This window comes from Dysidea avara, chromosome 12 (genome assembly GCF_963678975.1).
Source record: "Dysidea avara chromosome 12, odDysAvar1.4, whole genome shotgun sequence".
Lineage (NCBI taxonomy): Eukaryota > Metazoa > Porifera > Demospongiae > Dictyoceratida > Dysideidae > Dysidea > Dysidea avara.
Genome location: NC_089283.1, coordinates 11,719,638 through 11,744,730, shown reverse-complemented (window position 1 = coordinate 11,744,730; position 25,093 = coordinate 11,719,638). Strand labels below are relative to the sequence as shown.

Here is a 25,093-nt window from a genome sequence, read left to right as displayed (position 1 = left end):
TGAACTGTTTATGGTCACATAATGTAGAAGTGATTAATATTGTACAAAAGAAAATATTAACTAAAGAAATGGTTGAGTTTCATCAACATTTGATTTGTTACAGCTGATTAAGTGTGGATTCATCAGCTTTTCCTTCTGTCAAAATTTCTTTACTGCTGTCCGGGAGCTACACCTGTATGTGAGTGAGTACTTGATCTTCAATACTACAGAGTACTTGAATAAATTCAGCCATAGTACATATCACCAGGGTATGGTGCCACATCAATTGAGAGATTGGAATTGTATGTGTGGCAATTTCAAGTGCTATTGATATGCACACTCCAATGTAATTCTAATATGCAGTATATTACATTAACACATCTCATCCAGTGATGATTCATCTTTCTACTTGTGACATTAAAGTGCTATTGAACATCACCATATTTACACCAGTTAGTATGTATGGTAACTATGTATGTATATATGTAGTTGCTGTGTAACTACACACTTAGACACAAAAATACAAAAAATGTTTTGTCATTGTTTGTTGACAATAATTTCATTAGTTCTAGCCACCATCTGTAACATCAGTGGTTTGTGCAATTCAAGGGCAGATATGATTGACTGCTGTTCTTTTTGAAGCTGCATAAAAATAAACAAGACTAAAAATAATTCCTAGTGTTCTAATCAAAGAGTACATAATAATAGAGTATATTATTATGTACTCTTGTTCTAATCTTATGTAGTTTTATAGTTGGTATCACAGTACCAAACACAATTTTCACTATACAGTGGAACCACAATTATCCGAACACCGATTAACCAAAGATTGTTCAAACACCAAATCAACTGCTCGATTAGAGTATTTTGTCAACAAGTGTATGCTTTATTAGAGTAGTTTGAGCAAAGTTCTGTATATAAATGTATGGAAGTTAGGGATGCGGCGATTATGCCAGCATCATTTCGGGCATAATAGGTATGTGTGGAAATCAGGAATTATGCTAGTATTTTGAGGTGATTATAAAGCTTTAACAGTAAGAAAATCTGCAGAATGCACAATTCCGTTAAAAAAGATCGAGATACTCTAATAGAGCAGTCAGAATCTCTAATAGAACAGTCACTGAATATTATTTACTCTAATAAAGCAGTCATATTAAAGTCAAATACTCTAATTCAGCAACCATCTAAAGAATTCAAGACATTTGAAGCTTAAACATCAATGAAAATAGTCTGATACAGCAATAAACTGGCATTATTAGCCAATTGTGGTGGCATAATTTTGGGAATAATGGGCAATTCTCAAAAGCATAATAGGTGATTTTTTGAGCACTGCTCAAAAGCATAATGCTCAATTTTTGGAGCATAATAGCCTCATGCCTAATGGAAGTTTGATTTTATTCGATTACATGAACACCAAACCCTTTCCCCCCAATTAGTTCAGATAATCGAGGTTCCACTGTATATGAACCATATGCACCCCCCCACCCCCCCCCCCCCCCCCCCCCACACACACACACACTGTACATATGTACATACTGTACATACATAAGAATGTACGTACAGTACATATATTTATAATTGCCACTGGTACATATCGCATGCATGAAAAACCAAGTTAAGTTACACTTTACCTGCTTTAAAACAATGTGTGAGCCATTATTAGCATTAAGCTGATTAATTCTTTCTTCTACAACTCTGTAAACAGGCAACATATATGCATAAGTCATTCAAATTGCTATTACAGACCTTAACTTTTCTTGGATTGAATGGTACTTTTTAAGAAACTTTCTTATGTGAAATATTTCTTGCTGCAATGCTGGTTTAAGTTGCCTGTCAGCAGTCATAAAATTATCCTGATATTCACTTGGTGGCTCATCCATGGACAATTGTTCAGATGTATTAACATGCTTTGCTTCAAAAGCTGCTGGAGGTAATGGTGCTTCAAAAGCTGATGGTGGCAGTGGTATAAAACTTGGTTGTTTCAAAGGTAAGCAAGAATTTTTACATGTAAACTTGTCCAATAACTGTCTTTCTTCTTCTGTGTTAACTGCCATTACAGAAGTTTCACTAGCTGAAGAAGGAAGAAATGCAAACATCTCATCTTGAGTTGTAGGATAAGACATTGGTAAGACATGTTGTCGTGGAACTGATTCAATGTTACTTTGATCCATGACAGTACTGTGGATAACTGAAGGAATTTTACCATCCTCAACATTTCCCAAAAAGTTAGGTTTCCTTGGTTGAGGTCTTGTTTTCTTAGCAGATACTGGCAGGTTAAATTTTCTACAGATAAAGATATGTGTAGCAATAAACATGTATATACATCTGTGCAGAGTGGTACATGTCCAAGTAGCGTACTGCAGCTATTACAACTTTCAGCAAGGCTAGTGGCTACTATCCAAGACCAGCTGCTATGGGTTTGTGTGTTGGTCATGTTGTTTATACAAATAATTAAATAACATCAGTAATCATTGAGTAATTGGAAAAGGCGGATACAGTTGGATACGGACACGGACATTTTCAAAATGCACTTTTACATTTATATAACAGTTATTTTTCATACCTAACGCTGTTTTTACAACAGTCTTCGCTTCCAGACCCAGGTGTCGATCTTGTCATAGCGATTATCCATTTATAAGTGCACGTGCAAAGGACTAGACCAGCACTCCACAGCATGCCCAAGACCATATAGTGTTGTACAGGTTGTACATGTGCTCTAAAGTCTACTACAGAGTTGTAGAGATTAGCTTGTATGCCCCATGCAGCTTAGCTTAGCAGGCCAAATCTACAATCTTACGCCTTTTAGTATAAGGCGCAAGCACTTATACCGAGTGTTGAGGGTTTCAAGGACCTGGCCTACGAGAATAGGTTGGGACATGCTAGATTAATCTATGTGACTCTGAATTAGATTTCTAAAGCATGTATACAACACTATAATGGTCTTTAGAGTGCTAGTCTATCCTTCGCACATGCGCTTATATATGGATAAGCACTATGAAAAGATCAACTCCTGGGTCTGGAAGTGAAGACTGCTGTAAAAACAGCATTACACATGTAGGTGTGAAAGATAACTGTTATATAAATGTAAAAGTGCTTTTTGAAAATGTCTGTGTCCGCGTCTGTGTCCGACCGTATCCGCCTTTTCCAACTATCCATAATCATCCTTTAATACTTTTATCTACTTGGGCTTGCTATTTCAAGAAGACAACTGGCCTAACATGATTCCTTTTCCTAGTTTTTGCACTATCAGTACTTGTATCAGCATATTCAGGTACAAGCCAAAGCTCTTATAACAATAATTTAAGGGTGTAAATGCAGCTACTGTCCAGGAGCGACTATTATGTGAGCTGCACCTATTAAGCAGCAAAACATAGTACATTACCACGAGTATGGTATACCCACATAGGGGTAATGCTTTTTATTAACATGCACTGAGAAAAGCATGCACTCTAACTCTGAACAAGACAAAGACTCACTTTACAAGATCAATCCAATCTGACTTTACTATGCTAACAGTGTTATGTGAAGAGTAAGTATCTCTTAGTGGCTGATATATACAAGAAGGTTGCTTTGGTCGCTGACGTGATCTTAACTGTGCCCACTGTCTCCAGTGTTTTGCACAGCGACGTACACACAACATTACTGACTGCACATTCTACAGAAAAACAAACACATGTATAATCTAACAGGCCAAAATACATGCATATATACTCACTCTGGTCTCCTTTTCTATTGCCCTCTCTTGTCTTTGAGTTGCCTGCCATGTTGCAACCTACGTACTCAATATATGTTAAGCAACATCTTCACCACTTTCTAACCCTTATCCATTCAGTCACACCGATTTGCAACAGTGTATTCCGGTAGTATTGCATGGCTTCATTATAATGTCCTTGACGCTCCTTCCGATATTTAGTGTATTCCCACCAACACTGTAGTACCTGCCCAGATTTCCAATATAAACAAACAAGATTTATTGAGATAGAAGACACACCTACACTATCTATGTATCATACAGTATAGTAGCACTGATAGTAGGGATCATGGAGATTTAGGCTTTCCTGTCCAAAAATATCACCAAAAAACTGTCTCACTTGGCAGAATTGCATGGTTAGGCATATTCACACTCAAATATTTCTTCAGTGACCTCACAAGCATAACTTAATTATAGATAAGACTACAGGCATGATTTCAACGTTGCTTTGGCATGAGACATGCCTTTTTGTCAAAAACACATGCATCATGGATTTACTGTACCTTTGTCCTCCTTCGTGTCCCATTTGTTTCTCCACTACTGCACAGATGTTGATTCATGGTAACATGTCATGGCTTCAGTACTGGCTATCAAGAGAATCATCCATAATTCCCATAGCGATTGGACTGATTCGAGAGGCACTTTGTAGCTGAAAACTAAGAAAATGGAACAGGCACCATTTGCTTTTCAGTAATTGATAATCAGGATGTACGCTTAGTCGTACAATTAACTTTTATAGTGTGTCAGTTCACCAGTCATGAATTATGTTATTAGGAAAAAGGGGAAATTTTACATTTCAGCAGGGATCATTATACAGTACCGGGTTGTCAGTAATTATTGATAGCTACTGGATGGTGTGGGTTAAGTTGATTTTTATAATACAGCTGTATGTCTGGCTGACACCAACCTTTGTGGCATGTGTTGGTTCACAAGTCATAAGATATATTGCAAACAAAGGATAAATAGGGATCATAGAATCTTGCCTTTTATTTCTATGATCCCTACTCACATATAAAATTTCTATTTCACCAAGGTATTATAGGTACCTTCTTTTGTAGAGTTTGACTCCAGTTCCATAGAGCTAATGTATTCTTTTGACGCCTTATTAGTTTTCTCATCAACTGTGTAACACATGATGAACAAAGACCCCACCTCTTTCTTTAGTACCTGCAATCTCCACTGTGAATAGTACGTTGACATCACACGGTTGTTATGAAACCACAAAGACTTTTGAGTCAGCACCTATAACATAGGACCAACAGAAAATAACACAGATTTTACATTCAAAATAAACTAACTTGTTTTCGAAGCATCAAATGATAATGCTGCAGCCAAGCACTAAAACACTTGCGAAGAACAGTATGTCTATGCAATTGTACTGATCTTTGCCATTTCAATTTATCAACAACAATTTGGTCCCTGTGGTATTTCCATGAAATGAATATCCTGGCAACCTGACCTACAACAATACAATGTGCACCACTTTTACAGCTGTACATTCAAAACAATGCTTGTACACTAACTAATTTCTGTACATGCAGTAGAATAATATAATTCTCCTATAAGTACACAGTCCTCACGGTGCTGAATTTGCTGATGAAAATGTCTTGCTCTTTCTTCGTGCATTACCCTCTGTTCCATATAATGATTAGTAGAGTATTTCCAACTGTTCCACACCTTAAAGTACACAAACATAGTATACTGTAAACCCCATATGCATTAACAGATTTCTACACTATTAAAGTAAACTGTCTTGTATATTGACTGTACCTTAGCTTTAAGTCTGCCATCCAAATAAAGAGAAGCTTGTAGCTTCATTGATCGTACTTCTCGTTGCTGCACTACAAATGATTTCCAGTATCTGCACAACCTCCTGCAATGAAATCCACAATAACTAACTCAGTCCAGTTCTTAAACAGACTAATTTAAGCTGCATCAGAGTAGGAACTACCAACCAAAAACTTTTACAATATTTATTACATATGCATCTATGTCTTCAGAATGGCTGATGCTAGCGATGTGGCTAACGGCAGGGGTCCCCTCAGGTGGGAGTTGCAATCACATCTTAGTATTCTTTGCACAAGGAGACACATAAGCTATTGTTCCAGTGAAGGAAAATCCCCACTGTCGACATACAATACCAAGTTGTATGCTGGTACCTGGAATGTTTGTTCACTGGTACTGGAGATTATTGGGCCCGTGGTACTACTCTGTGTGATGATTCAACTGTGGAGAGCAAAGTGGATCTCTCCATAACATTTCCATTGCTGGTATCCAGGAGACCAAATGGTTTGAGCTCTGGAATTAACTATGCTGGTCAACTTTCTCCACCAAAACAGAGATATACAGTGGGTGTGGCAGATATTTCCGCCACAATAGTGACCTCACCTGGCACCAGTAATACTGTTCTATCTTAAGTTTGTGCTAGGTGTACTAGCATTGTTTACAAGTTCTGGCCTATTTGATGTCATTGAAAAGGGATGTTCCATACGTCCTGATTAACATGTTTTACCATACTAAGTAAAATTGAAGCACTAATACAACGTAACAGTAAAGTAATCAGTAAGACTTATCATTGTTCAGCTATTCCTGCAGAGAGGCAACAAGTTAGCCTGTGACACAAGGAGTCAGAAACCTGAACCTGAAAACTAGCTATGCTGAATGTAGAAAAAATCCCAGACCAGGTGGTGACTTGATCCACAGATAACTTGCAGTCTAGGCAGGTGCCTGAGGAGCCACACAGCCTGGGATCCAGGATTTCCTCGGCATTCAGCCAGTACATGACTTTTCGTTTTTTTTCATTAGGCTTATCATTAGTTGTTAAGAGTGTTCACATGTATGCACACACTCACCTTAACACAAGACGTTTGTAGCAAGTAAGTGCTCTTATGGTCTTTGCCTTCTTGACTAACTGCCTTTCATGGTAAACTCTGTAACACTTAAAACTTTTCCTTATTAACAATAATGCATGGTGTTCACAAGCTACTTTCCATTTCTGATGTTTCCTTCTGCATCGTTCTGTATACTACAGAAGTAAAAAAAAACTGTAGTATTTATATACCTGTACAGTTACTGCAGAATTACATACTTTTGCATATATACCACACACCTCCTTAAATGTACTTATTACCATGGCCAAGACAAATTAATCTTATGCAATGGGTGAATGTTTTGTCCAAAAATCATGTGATCTTTGACAAGTGCTAATATCATACAGTATCGTGGTACTGTATATTAGGGAACATGAAGAACTGGGCTTTTCCTACCAAAAAATATCTAACTAAAATCAGCCTCAATTTCCCTTCATGACAGCACAGCCAAGCCTCTTCAGATCAATCCCAAACCCTTCCAAAAAGTTTTTGTGGAATTTTAAAATTTTCTATTTAACAGAATTTTAGACTGACTGACTGACTGACTGACTGACTGACTGACTGACTGACTGACTGACTGACTGACTGACTAACCAACTGCCAAACATAGCTCAACAGTAGATAAGGCTACAGGCTTGATTTCTTCAGTTTAACATCGCTTCATCCCAAGATGTGCTTTTTTACGAACTGCAATACAGTGTACATGGATCATGGACTTGCCTTTGTCCTCCAGTTCTTTTCACTGACAACACAAGGTGTTGATTTGCGATAGCACGATGCGGCTTCCCTGTGGATGTGTTGGTTATTATGCTAATGCACCTATCAATATTAAACTCCACTAGAGGGGAATTTGACTGCTTTTTTAGCTCTTGCTTTACTTTACAGGCTATATGTACCTTTTGCAAGAATAACTTACTTTCACTTTCGAGCTTGCAAATCGTCTGTATTTTTCGTGGTGACTGGATTGCAGAGGCGCTTCTCCTACTATTCTTCATTTGTAGTGCTGTATAATGGGCTAAAAGTGAAGCGTAATAGCCACTTCACTTTTGAGTCAGCACTTGATAGCTGGGGCACATGTTCAGACGAAAACATTAACTCTGGCACCATCCTTTCTTTTGATGTGATATGCATGGGTTCACCAGTCATAATAATGTATTAGGGATCATAGAAAAAGGTAGAGAGGTCGCCTGCACCTGCAGATATACTAGTGGACATTTAATCCCTAATTCAGTCATGGGCATAGACTGAGGCAGGGATTAAATGTCCACTCAGGTGTAGGCGACCTCCCTTGTTTCCCTACCTTTTTCTTCCATGATCCCTAAAATTCCTTATACTTGTGGTTGTAGACTCCTAAATATTGTGCAAGCATTCATGGGTTTAGAAGTAAAGGGAAATACAATGGACTCATTTACTCTTATTTTAGAAAGGTTTTTGTAATTCCTGCACCTGTGATCATGCAGGCAAGTTCTCATAGTTACAGAACTACTACCCTGCATTCTGCAGGCATGCTACAACTTACAGTATCTCAATCAACCATCCTAAATTATGCTGAATAGTGAGCTGTAATAATAGTGGATGGAGTGCAGATTGCCACACATGTATAGTGCTATATAACACCACTCTCTGTAGAAACTATCCTAAAGTAAATAGCGTTAATCTTCAAGTTTTTACATTAAAACTTATTGTCTTGTCAGTGTAAGAAGTGTGTAGTTTGCTCTTGTTACGATGGATGAAATGGATGATTTTCTCAACTCTGGTTCAGGTATCACCCAGGAAAATGTGCACAATGATGGTCCAGGTCCAGGCTTCCTTTTACCAAGATATTTGATCTACCTTTCCTTGGGGTTCAAGTGGATTGCAACACCACTCATCTTGCTGATGTCTGGTTGGGTTCTTGTCACCATCAAGACTACAAGAAGTTTACACAAGCCTCACAACATCTTTGTGGCAAATCTGATGATCACGAGCATTATCATTTCACTACTTGCCACCTTGCAGTCAAGCATTATGGTAATTGGGCATATCGCTGGATTGGGAGATTTCGTTGCCTGTAATGTGTATCACTTTCTTACATCGCCAGGTGTGGAGTTCTACTACACATTTTTGATGATATCAGTGGATAAGATGATCGCCATAGTGTATCCCTACAAATACAGAAAGATCATGACATCATACGTTGTAGGGTATACAATCGCTGCTTCCTGGATTCTTGCCATTGCTCTGTCTACTCCCAGGCTTTTCAGTCCAGGTGATTACACAAAAGTAGCAGAATACAGCGCTTGCCTATCAAATGGAGGTTCTTTTCTTGAAGCTTTGCTACTGTTCACTTTACCCACATTGACGTCATCACTGCTGGCTGCAATAATAGACACTTATTTGGCCATCAAAGCATTCAGGATCAGGAAGCAAATTGAAAAGGAGACCAGGTTATCAGGAGCTACCAGCAATGAAGTTAAAACCCTACAGCAAAAGAAGGCCACTATCAAGAAACACCTGAAGCCGATGATGACATTATTGATAGCTGTTCTGGGTAGTACATCCACTGGTATGCTGTTTGCTGCACTGTATTTTCCAGCGAGGGCGATGGAAACTGCTACGGTCTACAAGCAATTCATCGAATTAATCTTCAGTACAAATGTTGGGTATATCGTCTTCCTTTTGCAGCCATTCGTTTATGGGCTGTATTACAAACAAACCCGCAAACCAATGATGAAGTTACTAAACAGGATTTTTCCTAACTGCAAGTTCAACACAGCAGTTGTAGCCCCACAGCCATGAGACTGCTTATAGACTTGAGGACAAAACTATTACTGTATATATGTTATTATATACATAGTGTATAGGTATCATGTGCTGCTGTACTAAAATATTATGTGTAATGCATGATGTAATACAGTGTATATCATACAGCACAGATCATGAAGGTTTGTCAAAAAATATCACCAAAAACCCAGCCCTTTGATGAAAATTTTTAAGTAACTGAATTTTTCTGACACAACAATTGATTTGGTATACTGTACATACCAAATTCCATGATTTCCAAGTTAGCTTAAGCAACTTCTGTCTGCAGTAAAGGCCAGCTTTAATTTTTAATTCTTCCCTGCAATAAATGATAACTTTACTTATATTACATAGAAAACAAAATTACATATGTACAGTAAATGTTGGGATCAGGGTATGTAGTCTTTAAATTAGGGCCGGAACAATACTGCAAATATCCGAGTATTCGTTAAGGATTTTTGTACTCAGATAGTAAAACTTTTATTCGAGTATACATGACCCAGATCATGTGATGTGTTTGTTATCATGAAAAGACACCACAAAGGTTGTAGAGTTTGATTGGTGTAACTTAATGCACATTACTTGTCAAGAACACTATCATTACTACTTTAATACAGTGTATGTATCATTGTTATTATTTGAAAACCTTACAAATTGCTTAAGGTCCACTACAAAAGATGTCACAAGTAGCTAGTATTCGTGAGTACTCGAATGTTAACACTAGAGAGCTAGTACTTAAATACTAAAAATCTATCAGTCCTATACACAAATACAATTATTAGTGCAGTGGGACCTGTGCCAGTTTAGTCAAAAGAGTGATAAACGAAGCCTATAACACTGTTCAATTACCCTAATTGAGTTTACACTTACTCTAATAAATGCATACCTATTGTTAAATACTCTAATAGAACACTCATTTTATCGAGACTTGAAGTACTTCTAGATGTCCATTGTACATAACAATGAATTTAGGAGCCATTGCAAAAGTAAACAAATATTTTTTAAACTGCAAATCTGAAGGATAGGTACACATGACATCCCACAACCACTTAAAAATACAAGGTGCACAATTCTTCGTTCCAGGAAAATCGTGTTAGTATATATGAATGTCTACATGTCTGTCCTCACCTAGAAACTGTACAATAGGAAAGAAAATTATTATATTGTTCAAATTAAACAACTGAATAAGCATAGTGGTTCCCTAGTTTAAAATGGGTGCAGTATCTTTCACTATGTAAAGGAATACATCTTGGGTCACATTGAGCAACTGAAAAGACATCATTATATATACTACATACAAAAATAATAAATGTTCACAGGGTGTGGCAAGCTAAAACTTATCCGTAAAATAAAATTTATCTTGGCCTGCAAATTAAAGAAAATTTGACCTTTGTAAGGTATGAAGGTATATCCTATCGAGTCCTTGAATTTGGAAAGTTTGCTAAAACATCATCTGTAAAGTGCTATGCCTGTGAGAAGGATACTAGGAATGTGATTCTCACTAGCTTGTAAATATGTACAGTATAGCAAGTGAGAATCTAGACATTAACACTCTACTCAGTCTTAGTTCAAACTTTCAGGATAACAACACAGATCGTATACTGTATTGCATTACATACCGATGCAGTGACTGTTGACGGAGCAATTTCCACTGATACAACATCTTTGATAATATCCTGAAGTAATTATGACTATCAGCTCTTTCCTAAACATAAGTACACATAGCATTTTACAATGAGGCAGTTATTAACATGCCGCAATTCTCAACATGTCAAGACATACCTGTATGCCTATACATATATGCATCACAACTCTGGTAGGCCAACTTAAGGCCGAACTCTCAGAGACAACTGGCCAAATTTCCAAATCGCATCATACTATCCATCCAATACACAGTACTACTAAGTAACCACAGTGGAACCTGTTAATCAGGACACTTAAAAATGAGAGCACTTGAGTACTTGGTAATGGTCCCAAATTATCTCTTAGCATGTAAATTGACCTGATCAGGACACTTTTGATTGGTGTCTTTAATTTGCAGGTTTCACTGTAATATACTCACTATAAACAAAGGAGCCCGACTACGTTGTTTTTATTTGCATGACAGTAATCATAACGAAGCTTTCAAACAGTAAAGTCTAAATTTATGTAAAAGTTAGCCTGAACATAAAACTGAATCCCAACTAACCCTTTACAAAGATGTCTTACACTCCAATTGCAATAACTATTTTATACAGTTTACTTACAATGCAATTCATTCCACAGCTGAATTCTTTGTGATTTGTCCACTTTTTGCTGTTGTGCATGGGTATGTTCTGTACCGTACGCATATATTGTACCGTACATGTACATGTACAGTATATGCCATACGCGTACGATGAAATATTTGTGCCATACATGTATATATGGTATATACCGTTCGCGTACGGTTGAACCGTACATGTATAATAACTACATGTTCCACAACCCACATATGTATTGACTACGTATGTATACCTTTATAGTTTGCCTTCAACAGGCCTTACAGACTAGTCAGATTGTGCATCAATCTCGAAAACTACGCTGCTGTACCTTGCTGCTGCACCTTGCTGCTGCCACTGTATAACAATTGATTTCTTCATTATTAGCTAATTGTTATTGTTGTTGTTATTGTAATTAGCTATAATTACTCGTGTAGTTAATCATTACATACAGTTTCAAGTCCATCATAGTAACAGAGAATGATGAAGCAACCCGAAACTAAATTCACACAGTAAACTGAATGTTACTATGTTGCAAAATCAACAATTCTGAGGGAGTAGCTATAAATAAATAATAATAAGCAAGTACATGCAACTATAGCTATGGGGAATATGGAAAGTCATCACCCAAACCTTGCAGAGCCCAATATCCGGTGTAAAAGAATCCTGGAATCTGTTTGTCCAAAATTAAACACCCAATGAAAGTTGGATTCTCCCAGTCACCTTCACCACTACTAGTAGTGGTACGGTCAGCAATGGATCTAATAATTGACAGTGCAAAAGGTCCCAAAAGATTCCACAATTAGCTATAGTGGAATAAAATCACTTACAGTACTTTTTCCACAGCAGCCAAGTGCTTTATATAGTTAGCATTTTTATAGCCACCTTTCCAGCTGCCCCAGCACAGGAAGTAGAGGAGATATGAGAAGGCCGAGTAACTGTATTTCATGATAGCGTCACATCCATGCATGCATGGAAGTATATAATTCATCGCTGTCAGGTGCACGGTACCAATACATCACTATTAACATCATGTGATCCTTTAAATTACAATTGCTTTGTAAAACGATATTGAATATGCATATAGGAATAGTTTGTATGTACATGTATATAGCTACAGGGATAGCTTACACAAAGGTACAAAAGGAGCTAACTCATTTGTATATGCATGCATTCCGTGAAAGAATTTTATTTAGGGCACGTCACCTCGTGACAAGTACCTAAATGCATGCATTTGCTGTGCACTGATATATAAACATAGTGGAAGGGTAAAATTCCCTCCATTATTGTTCAACAGGTGTACAGTCCTGGCAGCTTCAAGATCAACAGAGCAGTCAGAGACTGAAATAACTAGAGTCAGAACAATTGCAAGAGTCGGTGATTACGGTGGAGGGTCACACAAGCGGTATGGATTATGTATGTATACTCATCCACTGCCAATTTTATATTATACCTATACCTATATGGTATGGACTGCCACCATACTGTACGCGTACAGTACATACCATACGCGTACGTATATACCATACGGGTATACGCGGGGTACGTGTGCGGTACAGAACAGGTATATGTACTCATGTCTACCATGCCACTTCCAGGATAATCAGCCGAATATCGACTCTACCTCGATCTCTCCATTGTTTCTTTATTATCAAATATTTTTCAACTTGAAGAATGATTTAAGTTGCTTATTAAGACAAGGGAATGTTTTGTGCTATTACATAAACACATACTTGTCCGGGAAGGATCTGGTTCTACTGAGAAACAGGACCTCTTTAGGTATGAGGTACTAGCCCCAATAGAGAGACAAAACTTTATTCTATGAGTGAGATACAGTACACTATGCCATATTCCACCACATGGCGAAAGTTGTCATTGCTTTAAGATCAAAATCAATTTAGCATACACATGACAGATACACACTTGCCTGAAGAGAGTTTTCATCTATCATAAGTCTAGTTTTCATTCTCCAAACAGCTAGTAAATTTTTCTTCACAACTTTTTCTCTATGCAAAATGGCCTAATAGAAAATGATGCACTTAAATGTTGACAACTTCCACATTGAAATATTAAATATTGTGCATACCATCCTCTCCATCATCCTAACATCTTGTTGATGAACATAATTTCTCCACCAACAATAGAAAACCATTGCTAGTAAATTTTCCCTGAAATCAAACAATACAGTTAAATTATAGATTTTAATTTTTTACAGCTGATATACAAATACATGTGGGTTATTCAACCTGGGTATCTTTACACCCTATTCACATTGCCTTTTTACAGTATGGCACCATTTGGAAAAAAATGCAGTGTGAGTCAATCAACCAATCCAAGCTGAACTGTACCCAGCCTGGCACAACATGATGTAGGCTGGCACAGGTTGGCTCGGATTAGGAAACAAAGTGAATACGTTCCAGGATAGCCAGCTCAGGTTAACAATATAATAATTTGCTTTCAGCAGCATTCACACACACATACACGCACGCACGCACACACAACACACAAATCAAAACCTTCAGCTGCCGCTAAACGGTCATGCTGCCCAGTGACCAGCACTAGGGCACCTGTGCGTTACTCAGGTGCTGTGAGTCAACGCAGGCATGCCCTCCTGGGGCAGGACTAGTAACCCACAGGTGGCTGTACCATGTCTCACAGTTGAAGGTGTGGGCACCCAAAGTCCCACCTGGACTTTCAACTACTATGAGACATGGACAGTTGAGCATTTGCTTCCCCAGTTTACACCAGGTACCCATTGATGTTACAGCTGGGTGGGCTGCATCCCCAGTTGGCACCAGGCCACCAGGTCCCCATTTTAATAGCTGGGTAGACTAGAACACACACACACACACACACACGCACACACACACACACACACATCGACCCTAATACAGCTTATTTCAGGCATTTCTACACTTCTTCACCACAATTTCAGTTGAGTTTCAGTACTGTTTTATTAAGTACATAAACAAACAATGGCTTGTTGTACATTGCATGCTTGTTCTAACTCATTATTTCGTGCGTGGAATCCTCACCTCACATTTTGAACAGCAGCATGAACAAGAGCTGACAAGGGTTCAACAGCCTGGTTAGCCTGTGTTGAAAATAACTTGGGACAGTGTGAATGTGGCATTAGTGAATCAACCAACGAATCTTATTTATTTACATAACAGATCTGTTTATTTAAATGGAACACACATTGGCTACAAAACACTCTAACTGAGGCCATTTTTATATTATAGTAAATAAGTATTCTGGGATATTATATTAGGATCAAGTACCTACTGCACACACACATGCACGCACGCACGCACGCACGCACACACCATAACAACATACAACACACACGCATGCACACGCACACATACACACACCATAACAACATACAATACACACCTTCTAAAGTGCTCTGCAGCTGAAGTGATTTCCATCTTGTACTGTTGTATTTCAACACACAGTTTAAATGCTGACATTACCCTTTAAAAACACCACAATATTACACACTGTATCATTGTAAAGCATTAGATCTCACTTTGGAAGAAGTTTGTAATTAAAGTGATTATCAGCCAAAGCATACTGCTCTTTGCGGTGCCTCCTCCATACAATATAGTGCTTCCATTGTATCACAGATCTTGTTAATGTCACCTCCCTGTACAAAATTATACACGAAGAGATCAGATGTACATACACATATGTATATAATTCTATGATGCAGAAGTCAGAAAATTATTACTTGTAGTTGCTAATTGGAAGTTAACAGTATACACACACTTGACAATACCCAATGTACATACAGATGTAACAGGGATCACCATATTGCAGTAAAAACAAGTCTAGTACTGAAACAAGTGCAAAATTTAATTGCATCTTTAGTATAGGTATATATATATGACTATTAAAGCCTACAAAAATGGAATATGTGAGCACAAACTACACCTCAACATCACATAGCTGGTCATAACATTCTGGAATAAAATAACTTCATTCTGTAACTTGTATTACAAAGCTAAGTTAAAGACTGGAATCTGTGTAGCTTTGTGTAGCCATAGCATAAATGGCATGAGATGTTGCAAGCCATCAAAGAAAAGGTAGGCAAAATTTATTTGCCTACATGCTCTGTTTTGGAGGCCCAGTCATATCGGGTAATATCACTCCTTGTTTCAGAAATATTTATACTACAACTACTAGTTTATAAACTTCCTAACCTTTCCTTGTGCTATGATTGCATGACACTTGTTGACAAAATACTGTAATAGAACGGTCACCGCTACTGTTCAGATAATCAAGGTCCTACTGTAATTAGTGTTGGAGGGAATGTGTGTCGTATGTTCTATTAGAGTAGTTGAACACAGCTCTGTATATAAATGGATGCCAGGCCGGGCTTCATTATCTAACACCCCATTCACACTATCCCGGGTTAGCCAGAGTGTTTTCAACTTGGGTTATTGAACTCGGGTTGGCATTTGTTCACACTAATGCATCTCACACGAACTCGATAGCGCCAAATAATAATTAGCAATACAAGCGTATGAGCTTTGGATTATTTAGGCGCTTAATAAAAAGGAACCAGAATTGTAGCGAGGGAGCGTAGAACCAGCTGAAATAAGTCGTACAATGTTATAGACACCATGTTTAAGCTATTGGGTACTCCTTTCGCCAGGAATATTAACACGTCGTTCGAGCGTAACTGCCACAAAGTCTACTAGAACTGCGGTACGTCGTAGCTATTTTGAAGAACAATTTTAGAACATAGAATATACTCGCTGTGTGGCCAACAGAAACGAGTTATATTGTTAACCAGAGTTGGCCAGCTCGAAATGTGTTCACACTGTACGTTATCCCGAGCCAGCTCAGGGCCAACCCGTGCCAGCCCACCTCTCGTTGTTGTGCTGTGCTGGACCCGGTTCGGCACAGCTCAATTGATTCACACTGCAGTTTGTTTCAAGCCATGCCGTGCTCTACCCGGGTTAGAGGGTAGAGGGTAGTGTGAACAGGGTGTAAGCTAATTCACTTGTCTGAACACACTTTTGTGATGATTGAGCTGGCACATAGATGTTTGGATAATGTGGGTCCCACTGTACTGGCAACATGCAAACTACAGTGAATAGCCACTTGCTTAGATATTAACTATATTCTGCCAGTTACACAGCATGTGCTATTTTCATTTTATTCTTATGTGAAAACAAACACACAAAGCCACTAACACATGACTTGCAAATAGAAACCTTTGTGAATAGTAAAACGAAAAGACAGAGGTACGTAAGTCATTAAAAAGGCACAAGTCAGTCAGCCATGTAGTCAGTAGAAAATTCCATTTAATAGTATCAGGAGCATTTAAGTTTGACAGTGCACTGCCAAGGCACTGTAATGATAATGTGAAGCTGGCTGGTTTCAAGTCAAAATTTTTGGTGGGGATCCCTACTACTATACAGTATACTGTACTGTATGATAACAGTATCTATATTGTGCACATGTGCATTAATTTGTCCTGACTCAATATATTCACCTGAAATGATCATAGGCTATTCTACTTTTTGGTAACATCTTGATCTCTTCAGAATGTTCACACTTCTTCAACCAACAATTCCAACTTGAAGTCAATAGCTATACAAGCGTGCAACAAGATACATGATTATAAAGTAGAGACCAACTAATCCAACCATGTTCCTCCTGTGCTTTTCAGCAAGCAAGCTGTAGGCTGTTTTCTGTTTAGCAAGTTCCACAAATGACTGGAAACTATTCAATACCATAACCTAAACAATTGAAGATAAAATGTTACTATAAAAGTCCAAACAGACCTTTAAGTGCCTTGTGTAATGTGTTTCTGACAGCTCTTGTAATTCTCTATGATAACACTGAAGAGATATGTCTTGATAAAATTAGTTAAAGAAATTAGGCACCATTAATTAAAATAGCTAACATTGCAGGAATGTACTGTACTTAGCTACTGACATCCCTCATCTAAACACACATTCAATTATCTGTGCATGATGGTTTACGGAGTACTCCAAAATTAGCCCAATACATATGCTCACATAAAACTGAAAAAATACAAGCATAGAAAAGATACAATGTCTCCAGTGAACAAACATCCTGCGTAGCCTTGCTATTCGTTCCTTATAAGCAAGTTTCTCATGGAAGTGGGCAATTTCTTGAGCCCTTTTGTGTCTCCTCAACCACTGTTTAAAATAACTTGTAAGCAGTGACAGATTATGTTGTTCATCAGCCACTCCTACAGTCACAGAAATTCTACTGTCATAACCTCACATTATTGTTATCGTATATGTACATACATTTACTACACATACTGTAAACACAAATAAAAATGTACCTGCATGCAGCATACGCATGTATAGCAATAAAACATTGATGTCAAGCATAAAATTAACCTTGGTTTCTTTTTTTAATCTTACAGTACTCCCCATAAAGTAGCCAACTGTTCCAGCAGCTTCCAAGTAACTTCACCTGACAGTGCCACACTATTACACACATGCGCTGATGTAGAGACTGTTGTTCTCGTAGCTGAAACCTCCACTGTATCCAAGTCTTTAATGATACAACATGAAGAAATTAAATCATGTATGTGTACAAGTACCTCACATAATTTGATACAGTACACTAGCTATTAGTATATACTATATGATGTACCTTTCTCAATTTATTGTAGGCCCAGTGATGAAGAGCTTTTGACTCTAATTCAGCAGTCTGACGTCTTACAGTCAACCTCCTTAGCCAGAAATCAAAAGCCCACCTACAATATAGATAATGTTATGAAGCAAATGAGTGCAATAATCTTATTGCTACCTTTGTAACACAAGAGATGATGAAGTGCTAACTTGTAATTGCAGACTTTTCTTTGCTTTTTTAGAATCTACATATTTCATCCAGCTGTCGAAAGCAAACTTCTGCAATCTGTTATTATCTGTAAAAGAACATACTCCTTAAAAGCTATGTATCATACAGTACGGTAGTACTGTATAGTAGGGATCGTGCAGAACTGGGCTTTTCCAACCAAAAATATCACCCTAAAACCATGCAGCCTCAATTTCCCTCCTTCTCATAGGTCCCCAGTGGGATAACACTCACAGAGAATTAGTGTCTTCGCAAAGTAGAACAGGGACATGCTGATTATACTTGGCATGGTTTAATCGTTTTTAACACACTGCTTTGCTGTGTATATTCATTGTACTAAGGTATTTCATTCTATGAACACTGATACACTGGCCTGTATGCCCAGCCTGTTACAATTGAGATTAGGGCCCAGGCACTTTACACCTGCGACGCTGACCAATGTATCTCGTGTATGCAAGTTACCATCTAGAGTTATTAAACCATTGTTCGATCAAACTGCCAGAATTGCAATATGCTGCTCGAGTGCTCATACAGAAATTTCAAATGCTCGCTCCTCAGAACTGTGGGATCTGTCAGATCTGTGAAACTAATTAATGTAATTGTATGTGTGTTTTGTTTCTTTGTGTGTGTGTTTGCCTTGCCAGGGCTCCAGCTGCTTTAAAGCTTCTTGGTACCCCTGCATCTAGACTCCTTATTTATTTCCTGTATATATACACTTGTCTGAAAACATAAGGCGTGTAAATCAATCAATTAAATCAATTGTTATAGAATATCAGTACACCAATCTATGTGCAAATTACAGTTTATGTTCAACGAAAAAAATTGATGGCGTCTTCTTGATTGACTTCCGATAGCTACATCAATTCATCTTTATGAAACAAAACAGTTACGTAGATTGATCACCAGTTCTATAAAAAGAACAGAAACAAGCATAAGAAAAGAATAGGAATTTTAAACTAGAGTGGGGATCAACTAGAATATAGTGCACCAATAAAAAGTACTGAAACAAGTTTGAGATAGTATAATGACAGCAAATTACTGTAACAAAAGAAGTGAATAACCCTACTGTGCATTTCAACTACAGAATCTCCACAGCACAGTAGGGATATTCACTTCTTTTTGTGTTACAATAATTTGCTGTCATAATATACTAACTCAAACTTGTTTCAGTACTTTTTATTGGTGCACTATATTCTAGTTGATCCCTGTTCTAGTTTAAAATTCCTATTTTTTTTCTTATACTTGTTATACAGGGACATGGTACATGCATTTCAATAAAATGTTTAACATGTACAGAGTTAAAGGGAAAAGATCAACAAACAATAATAATATTGGCTGGGCACTAAAATGTCATCTATAGCACACAACAACCAACCACAATTCAATACTACATACAGTTACAGGTGTTGTGTAGCTAAAGAATGATACATAAAAAATATGCAAAGGTTTCGTGGAAAAACTGCTTACATATACTGGATCCTATATTTTCATAGATTTTGCACACACTGTACATGCATTATAGTTAGGAAGTTGAGGTGTACAGTGTACCAACACAGAAACTTTGAACTGACCTGATACATTCCAATACAAACATTGATACTGATCTGATATATTTATATACTTATAGTGCGTTTACACTAGTAGCTCCAGCTCGGTACGGTACAGTACGGTACGGTACAGCACGGCACGGTACGCTACGTTTTAAGTGCACGTTTACATTGGTAAGGAAATAACTGTGCTGGGCAAGTTTATACATAAGCACATGATGGCTAAAGTACCGTCCTACGAGATGCCCTTGCCGTTTTCAAGCTTGTTTCAAGCTGTTGCTGTCGTACAAGTTACCAGCAATCCGTTTGAGGGACAATATCATCGGCTACCGCTCAATGGACAGCTCATTTCAAGTCGAACGTGGTAACTGGACTTTGTTTCACGTTTGGCCATGGTAGAAGCCATCATAGTTACGTACAGCAGCCAAGGATATAGCAAGATTTGTTTCAATTTGTCTACCATGCCGTGCCGTACTGAGCCAGCATGGTTAAAGTAGCAGGACCAGGTGAGCCCGGCATGTAACGGTTTGGCTCGGATCAATACCTGTTTACATTAGCAAAATTAAGCGTACCGTGCCGTACTGTGCCCAACTGCTAGTGTAAACGCACTATTATATACAGGATACTTGTCTTTAATTCATATACTAACACAATGTACACAAGATACAGGGACTTACAGTGAGATGTAGCTTTGGCCAAGTAGTGCTTCTCATTCTGTTCTATCTTCATATACAATTTCCAAGCTTGCCAGATTTTCAGCCATAATCGGTATCTATTATGACACTCTGCCCGAATATCTAATTTCCATTCTTTTCTTGCTGACCACCATTCTTCTTTCCACACAATAAAAACTTTTCTCATAACAAGTCCCACGTGATGCTTTCTGATGTAACAAGCTAATGATTGACAGTTTAATATAGTGTAACTGACCTGGCTACAGATGGCAAAGTTCTTCCAAACACACTATGCATCCATATCAATGAATACTTTCTTTCTAAATACCTATAACCAATAAGGAAAACACTACATACAGAGTGAATTTTGGAGTAGTTTTACATGCATGAAGACAATATGCAGGGTATACAAAAAAAAATTCAAATGCCACAATTTTATCAAATAGTCAAATTCGTTGTTCAAGTTCAGACGTACGTACGTGGTATGTTAATTTGTATTTAACTTAATCTGCAGCAATGTCCAGAGCAAGACAGTACAATGTGTCTTGCCTACAACAAAGTAGGCAGAGAAGTTGAAGAATTGTAACAGCATGGACATAGCAGAATTTGTGTGGAGAGGGTGCAGTTTGTGGCTACAAAATATAACAACAAATCAAGGGTGTAAATAAAGTAAGACTCTTCCCTGCTTGTAAAACAGATCAAAATACTCTAATAGAGCAGTCACCTACTCTAATATAACAGTCAGTTCCAAATCCATAATTCTGTTACAGCTGTCACATTTACCTTTATTAAAATTTAAAGAATGTAAATATATACTGTACTACTGAAATAACTACTTTACTTGTATGCTGGCTATTCACTTGTTAGGTTGTGCCAACCGCTATGAACAAACATACACATTACAGTAACACTTTCATTATATGTACACTGTCTGTTTTGTATGCAAACGATCACCAATGTAATTAGACCAACCCTAGGGGTGATAATTGCTTTCTCAAAACATGCAGTCATTTACTGCATCTAATAGAACAACATAGCTGGTTCACAATATCCCATAGCTAATCAATGACTTAACAATTGACAGAATTGCACTACCCGTTGCATATATACTTCACCAATCAATAAGCTGATCTTGTGTAGATATCAGTACAGTGTTACTAACACAGGTGCTATAATATTCAACACACTATCAATCCCAATCAACATAAATGCAGATACAGTTGGCTTCAAGTGTGTCCCCATTTACATGGCCTTTTCTGTTCTTTAGAATTTCCTGACTGACTTCATCTTTTCGATAGTAGTTTAAACTGGTAACACCAGTGAGCAATGCTGATAATAATAGTGGACTGATAAGAATTCAGAGAGGTTTTAGATGTGTGGCTGGGAAGATGTAGAATGGACTACCGGAAGAAGTAGACTCTTTCCGCTACATTATCTTTTAACTTTATTTCTTAAAATTTTTTTGTAGTTGTGTATGTTGTGTGTCTGTATATTTGTGTAGCATTTGCATGTAGTTGTACAGCTCTGATATTGTATATATGTACATGTAACACCTTCACATCTCAGATTAAAGGAGCCGCCCAGGCTACATTTCGTATGTAGCCCAGCTAGCCAGGCTACATACGAAATGTAGCCGGTCTACAACTGGACAGTGATTATATAGACGTTTGATGCTGAAATCGATTGTGGGGATCGATCAACACTCACGTGATTAGGATGCACAACTTGGATTTTGCTATGAAAATCACTCAGATGGAGAGCCATTTGTTATCCTCACCAACTTACGAGTTGGGCTAAGGTGGAAAATAGTGCTATAGCTTATTCATCGATCGTTTCCACACATTTTCGAATACAGACATGCCCCCATCACGAAGCTACCACTCTGCACGGAGTAACCACTCTACAAGCAAACTTACCTGTCTAGGTCTTTAGTGAACTGCGTAGTCTTTCCATGAATGATTCAACAGCACTGATTAAAACATTAAACTCACGTAACGGAAATTCTCCGTGATATCTCTAGGATATGTCTGTTTATCATAATCGAATGTAACCAAAACGTACTAGCTGCTGACCAAAATTTTAGGTATGTATATATAATACATCCAGTGGTGCACTCGTGTTGGTCTGGATGATTGGTCACCTTGTACAGGCTATCAGCCTAATAAGTGTTACTAATACCATACCTGTTTCACTGCCCATACAAAAGTCTCAATAGTAGCAGTGAAATTTATCCCGTATTTCACTGACAGCAGTGAAAAAGTTGTAATTGTAATTTCATTGGCTAGAATTTATGTTAACAATGTAGCGCCAATTAGTGTCGACGCATGTTTAGTACATAGTGACAAATTGCGTACATAGCAATGCTAATGCACAGTATGCGTATATGCAGCGAGTATGGTATTAACTGGGAATAGCATGGGTAGCAGTGAAATTTGGGATAAATACCACTCTTGTTGTATTGGAAATGGTAAATTTCACTCGGCTTCGCCTCGTGAAATTTATCCCCATTTCCAATACAACACTCATGATATTTATCCCAAATTTCACTGCTACCCATGCTATTACTAGTACATATTAGCTGTAACACGGGGCATTCGGGCTTTGCCTGATACGTATGCTCTCGGGCCTGCGGCCCTCAGGCAGTCGGGCATACATATCAGGCAAAGCCCTCATGCCCGTGTTACAACTATTACATGTTTGTATATTGTGCAAAGTGTACATGTATGTTGTAGTATATTTCTTGCGTATGTGTATCCTCCAGTGTAGAAGAATGGCTAGTCCAAGCACTGGTTAATCAATCAATCAGAGGCAATTTAGTACATGTATGGGTAACATAGTCCCCTGTACTGTTAGAATCCTAGGGCTCTGCAACCCTTTGAAGCCATAATAATTTTGTCTTTAAAAAGTGGTCATAAAGCACAATGCTAATATAATGTAACTATTTAGCAAATTTATATTACCAGGGTCCTACGCAAAATTGCGTTTTCTAGTCTATAGTCAGTACGCGTTCACCTGAGCCCCGCCAAATATCAAAGATGGAGGTGAACATGTGTTCACTCCCAATGGTTTCACACATGTTTTCATGTTGTAAACATGTTTGCACTGAATCATGTACTGTAATAATTTGACAGGGGAAATTTTGACAAATAATCTCTATCTCTTGAATATTGACGAGGAAAATATTGACAAATATCCTGCACCAGAAGTATTGTAATTATCTAGTCACGTGAACTCCGACAAAGAAAATTATGACAAATGGCAAGAATTTTGTCAAATTCATCAAAATTTCATCAAACTTTTACGCTGTACGGGAAATTAAATGTATGGAATATTTTTGAAGCCTCATAACTTACTTGTTCTTGCCACATCAAAGTGATTTTTGATAAACAGTTCAGGTGTAACAAGAAACGAGGCCTCAGGAGAGTGCAAAGATACTAAAACTGATTGATACCATATGTATGTTTATTTCCTTTGGAGGGAAATCAGGAAGTTACATGAATGTGGTGGATTTTAGTTGTTTATGTTGCTGAAGATGTTATGCTTACCTTTCAATGCATTTTTGAAAAAGTATTGTGGGCACATAATTATCCCCTCAAAGCAATTTAATACCTTATGGCTGTTGCGAAGTATAATGCAGTGCGTTTTGAAGGGACAATACAGTGTTGGATACTCTCCTTAGAATATGATTATGATTCATCCCAATAGAAGTGCGCGTTTGCACAGACACACTATTTTCAGTGTGAGTAAACATGTGGAGGACACTGGAAGATGTTGCTATTCTCTCAGCCATTGTTGATGAAGAACACTTAACAGTAAAGAGACAGAAGCAATTTGTTATAGCAAGAAATCAGACACCATCACACAAAGATGGGAGTACAAACATGGCATAAAATGTATGGACTTCCAGTTATGTACAGTGTAACACACTAGTATTGTAACTTAGTTGAGACAGTTGCATGCAACTGATTTCGGATGTAACACATTGCATTACTTACGTACGCACACAGGATCTGGTTACAAACCTTGATTTAAGAGTGACAGCTTTTATAACTGTAGTGGCATGGTCTGCTTTTGCATGTTTTTTTCTCAGTGCTTGCCTTTTCTGCTTTGGTTGAACACTGTCTACAACAGGATTTACTTCTTTTGTACGTCCCTTTAACAGTGCACTTGATTCAGTATTCTTGTCTACAAAACAGTGTGTACTACAGCACTCAACATAATGAATATCTCGTCGTGTCTTGAACGTAGTGGCATTGCTTGATACTGCTTTCCCGCGAATGGACATATCATAAAGACTTGAACGAGACTGATGGCTTTTCCCTCTGTCGCGGTTCATTTCGAGGCATTATCCCGCACTTTTCGTATTTTAGAGCGCACGTGGCATGAAATATTGCGCGTC

The 25,093-nt window shown here is 37.9% G+C and overlaps 1 protein-coding gene across 1 annotated transcript; it reads right to left on the bottom strand.

Annotated features, from left to right (window-relative positions):
- Positions 1–2: 2 nt before the first annotated feature.
- On the bottom strand, positions 3–25,085 carry LOC136241146 (protein SFI1 homolog). The gene is made up of 28 exons (XM_066032316.1): positions 24,717–25,085; positions 20,951–21,022; positions 20,698–20,903; positions 18,426–18,543; positions 18,270–18,372; positions 18,011–18,167; positions 17,692–17,853; positions 17,420–17,490; positions 17,282–17,374; positions 17,128–17,225; positions 15,154–15,270; positions 15,018–15,098; positions 13,708–13,789; positions 13,549–13,641; positions 11,001–11,086; positions 9,625–9,700; positions 6,583–6,755; positions 5,501–5,603; positions 5,311–5,407; positions 5,029–5,189; positions 4,898–4,972; positions 4,777–4,851; positions 3,798–3,917; positions 3,695–3,751; positions 3,456–3,634; positions 1,726–2,262; positions 1,611–1,674; positions 3–621 (listed from the first exon to the last, which is right to left on the bottom strand). Exons 1-28 carry the CDS (start codon positions 25,028–25,030, stop codon positions 517–519), a joined length of 3,675 nt encoding a protein of 1,224 aa, XP_065888388.1. The 5' UTR covers positions 25,031–25,085; the 3' UTR covers positions 3–516.
- Positions 25,086–25,093: the final 8 nt, after the last annotated feature.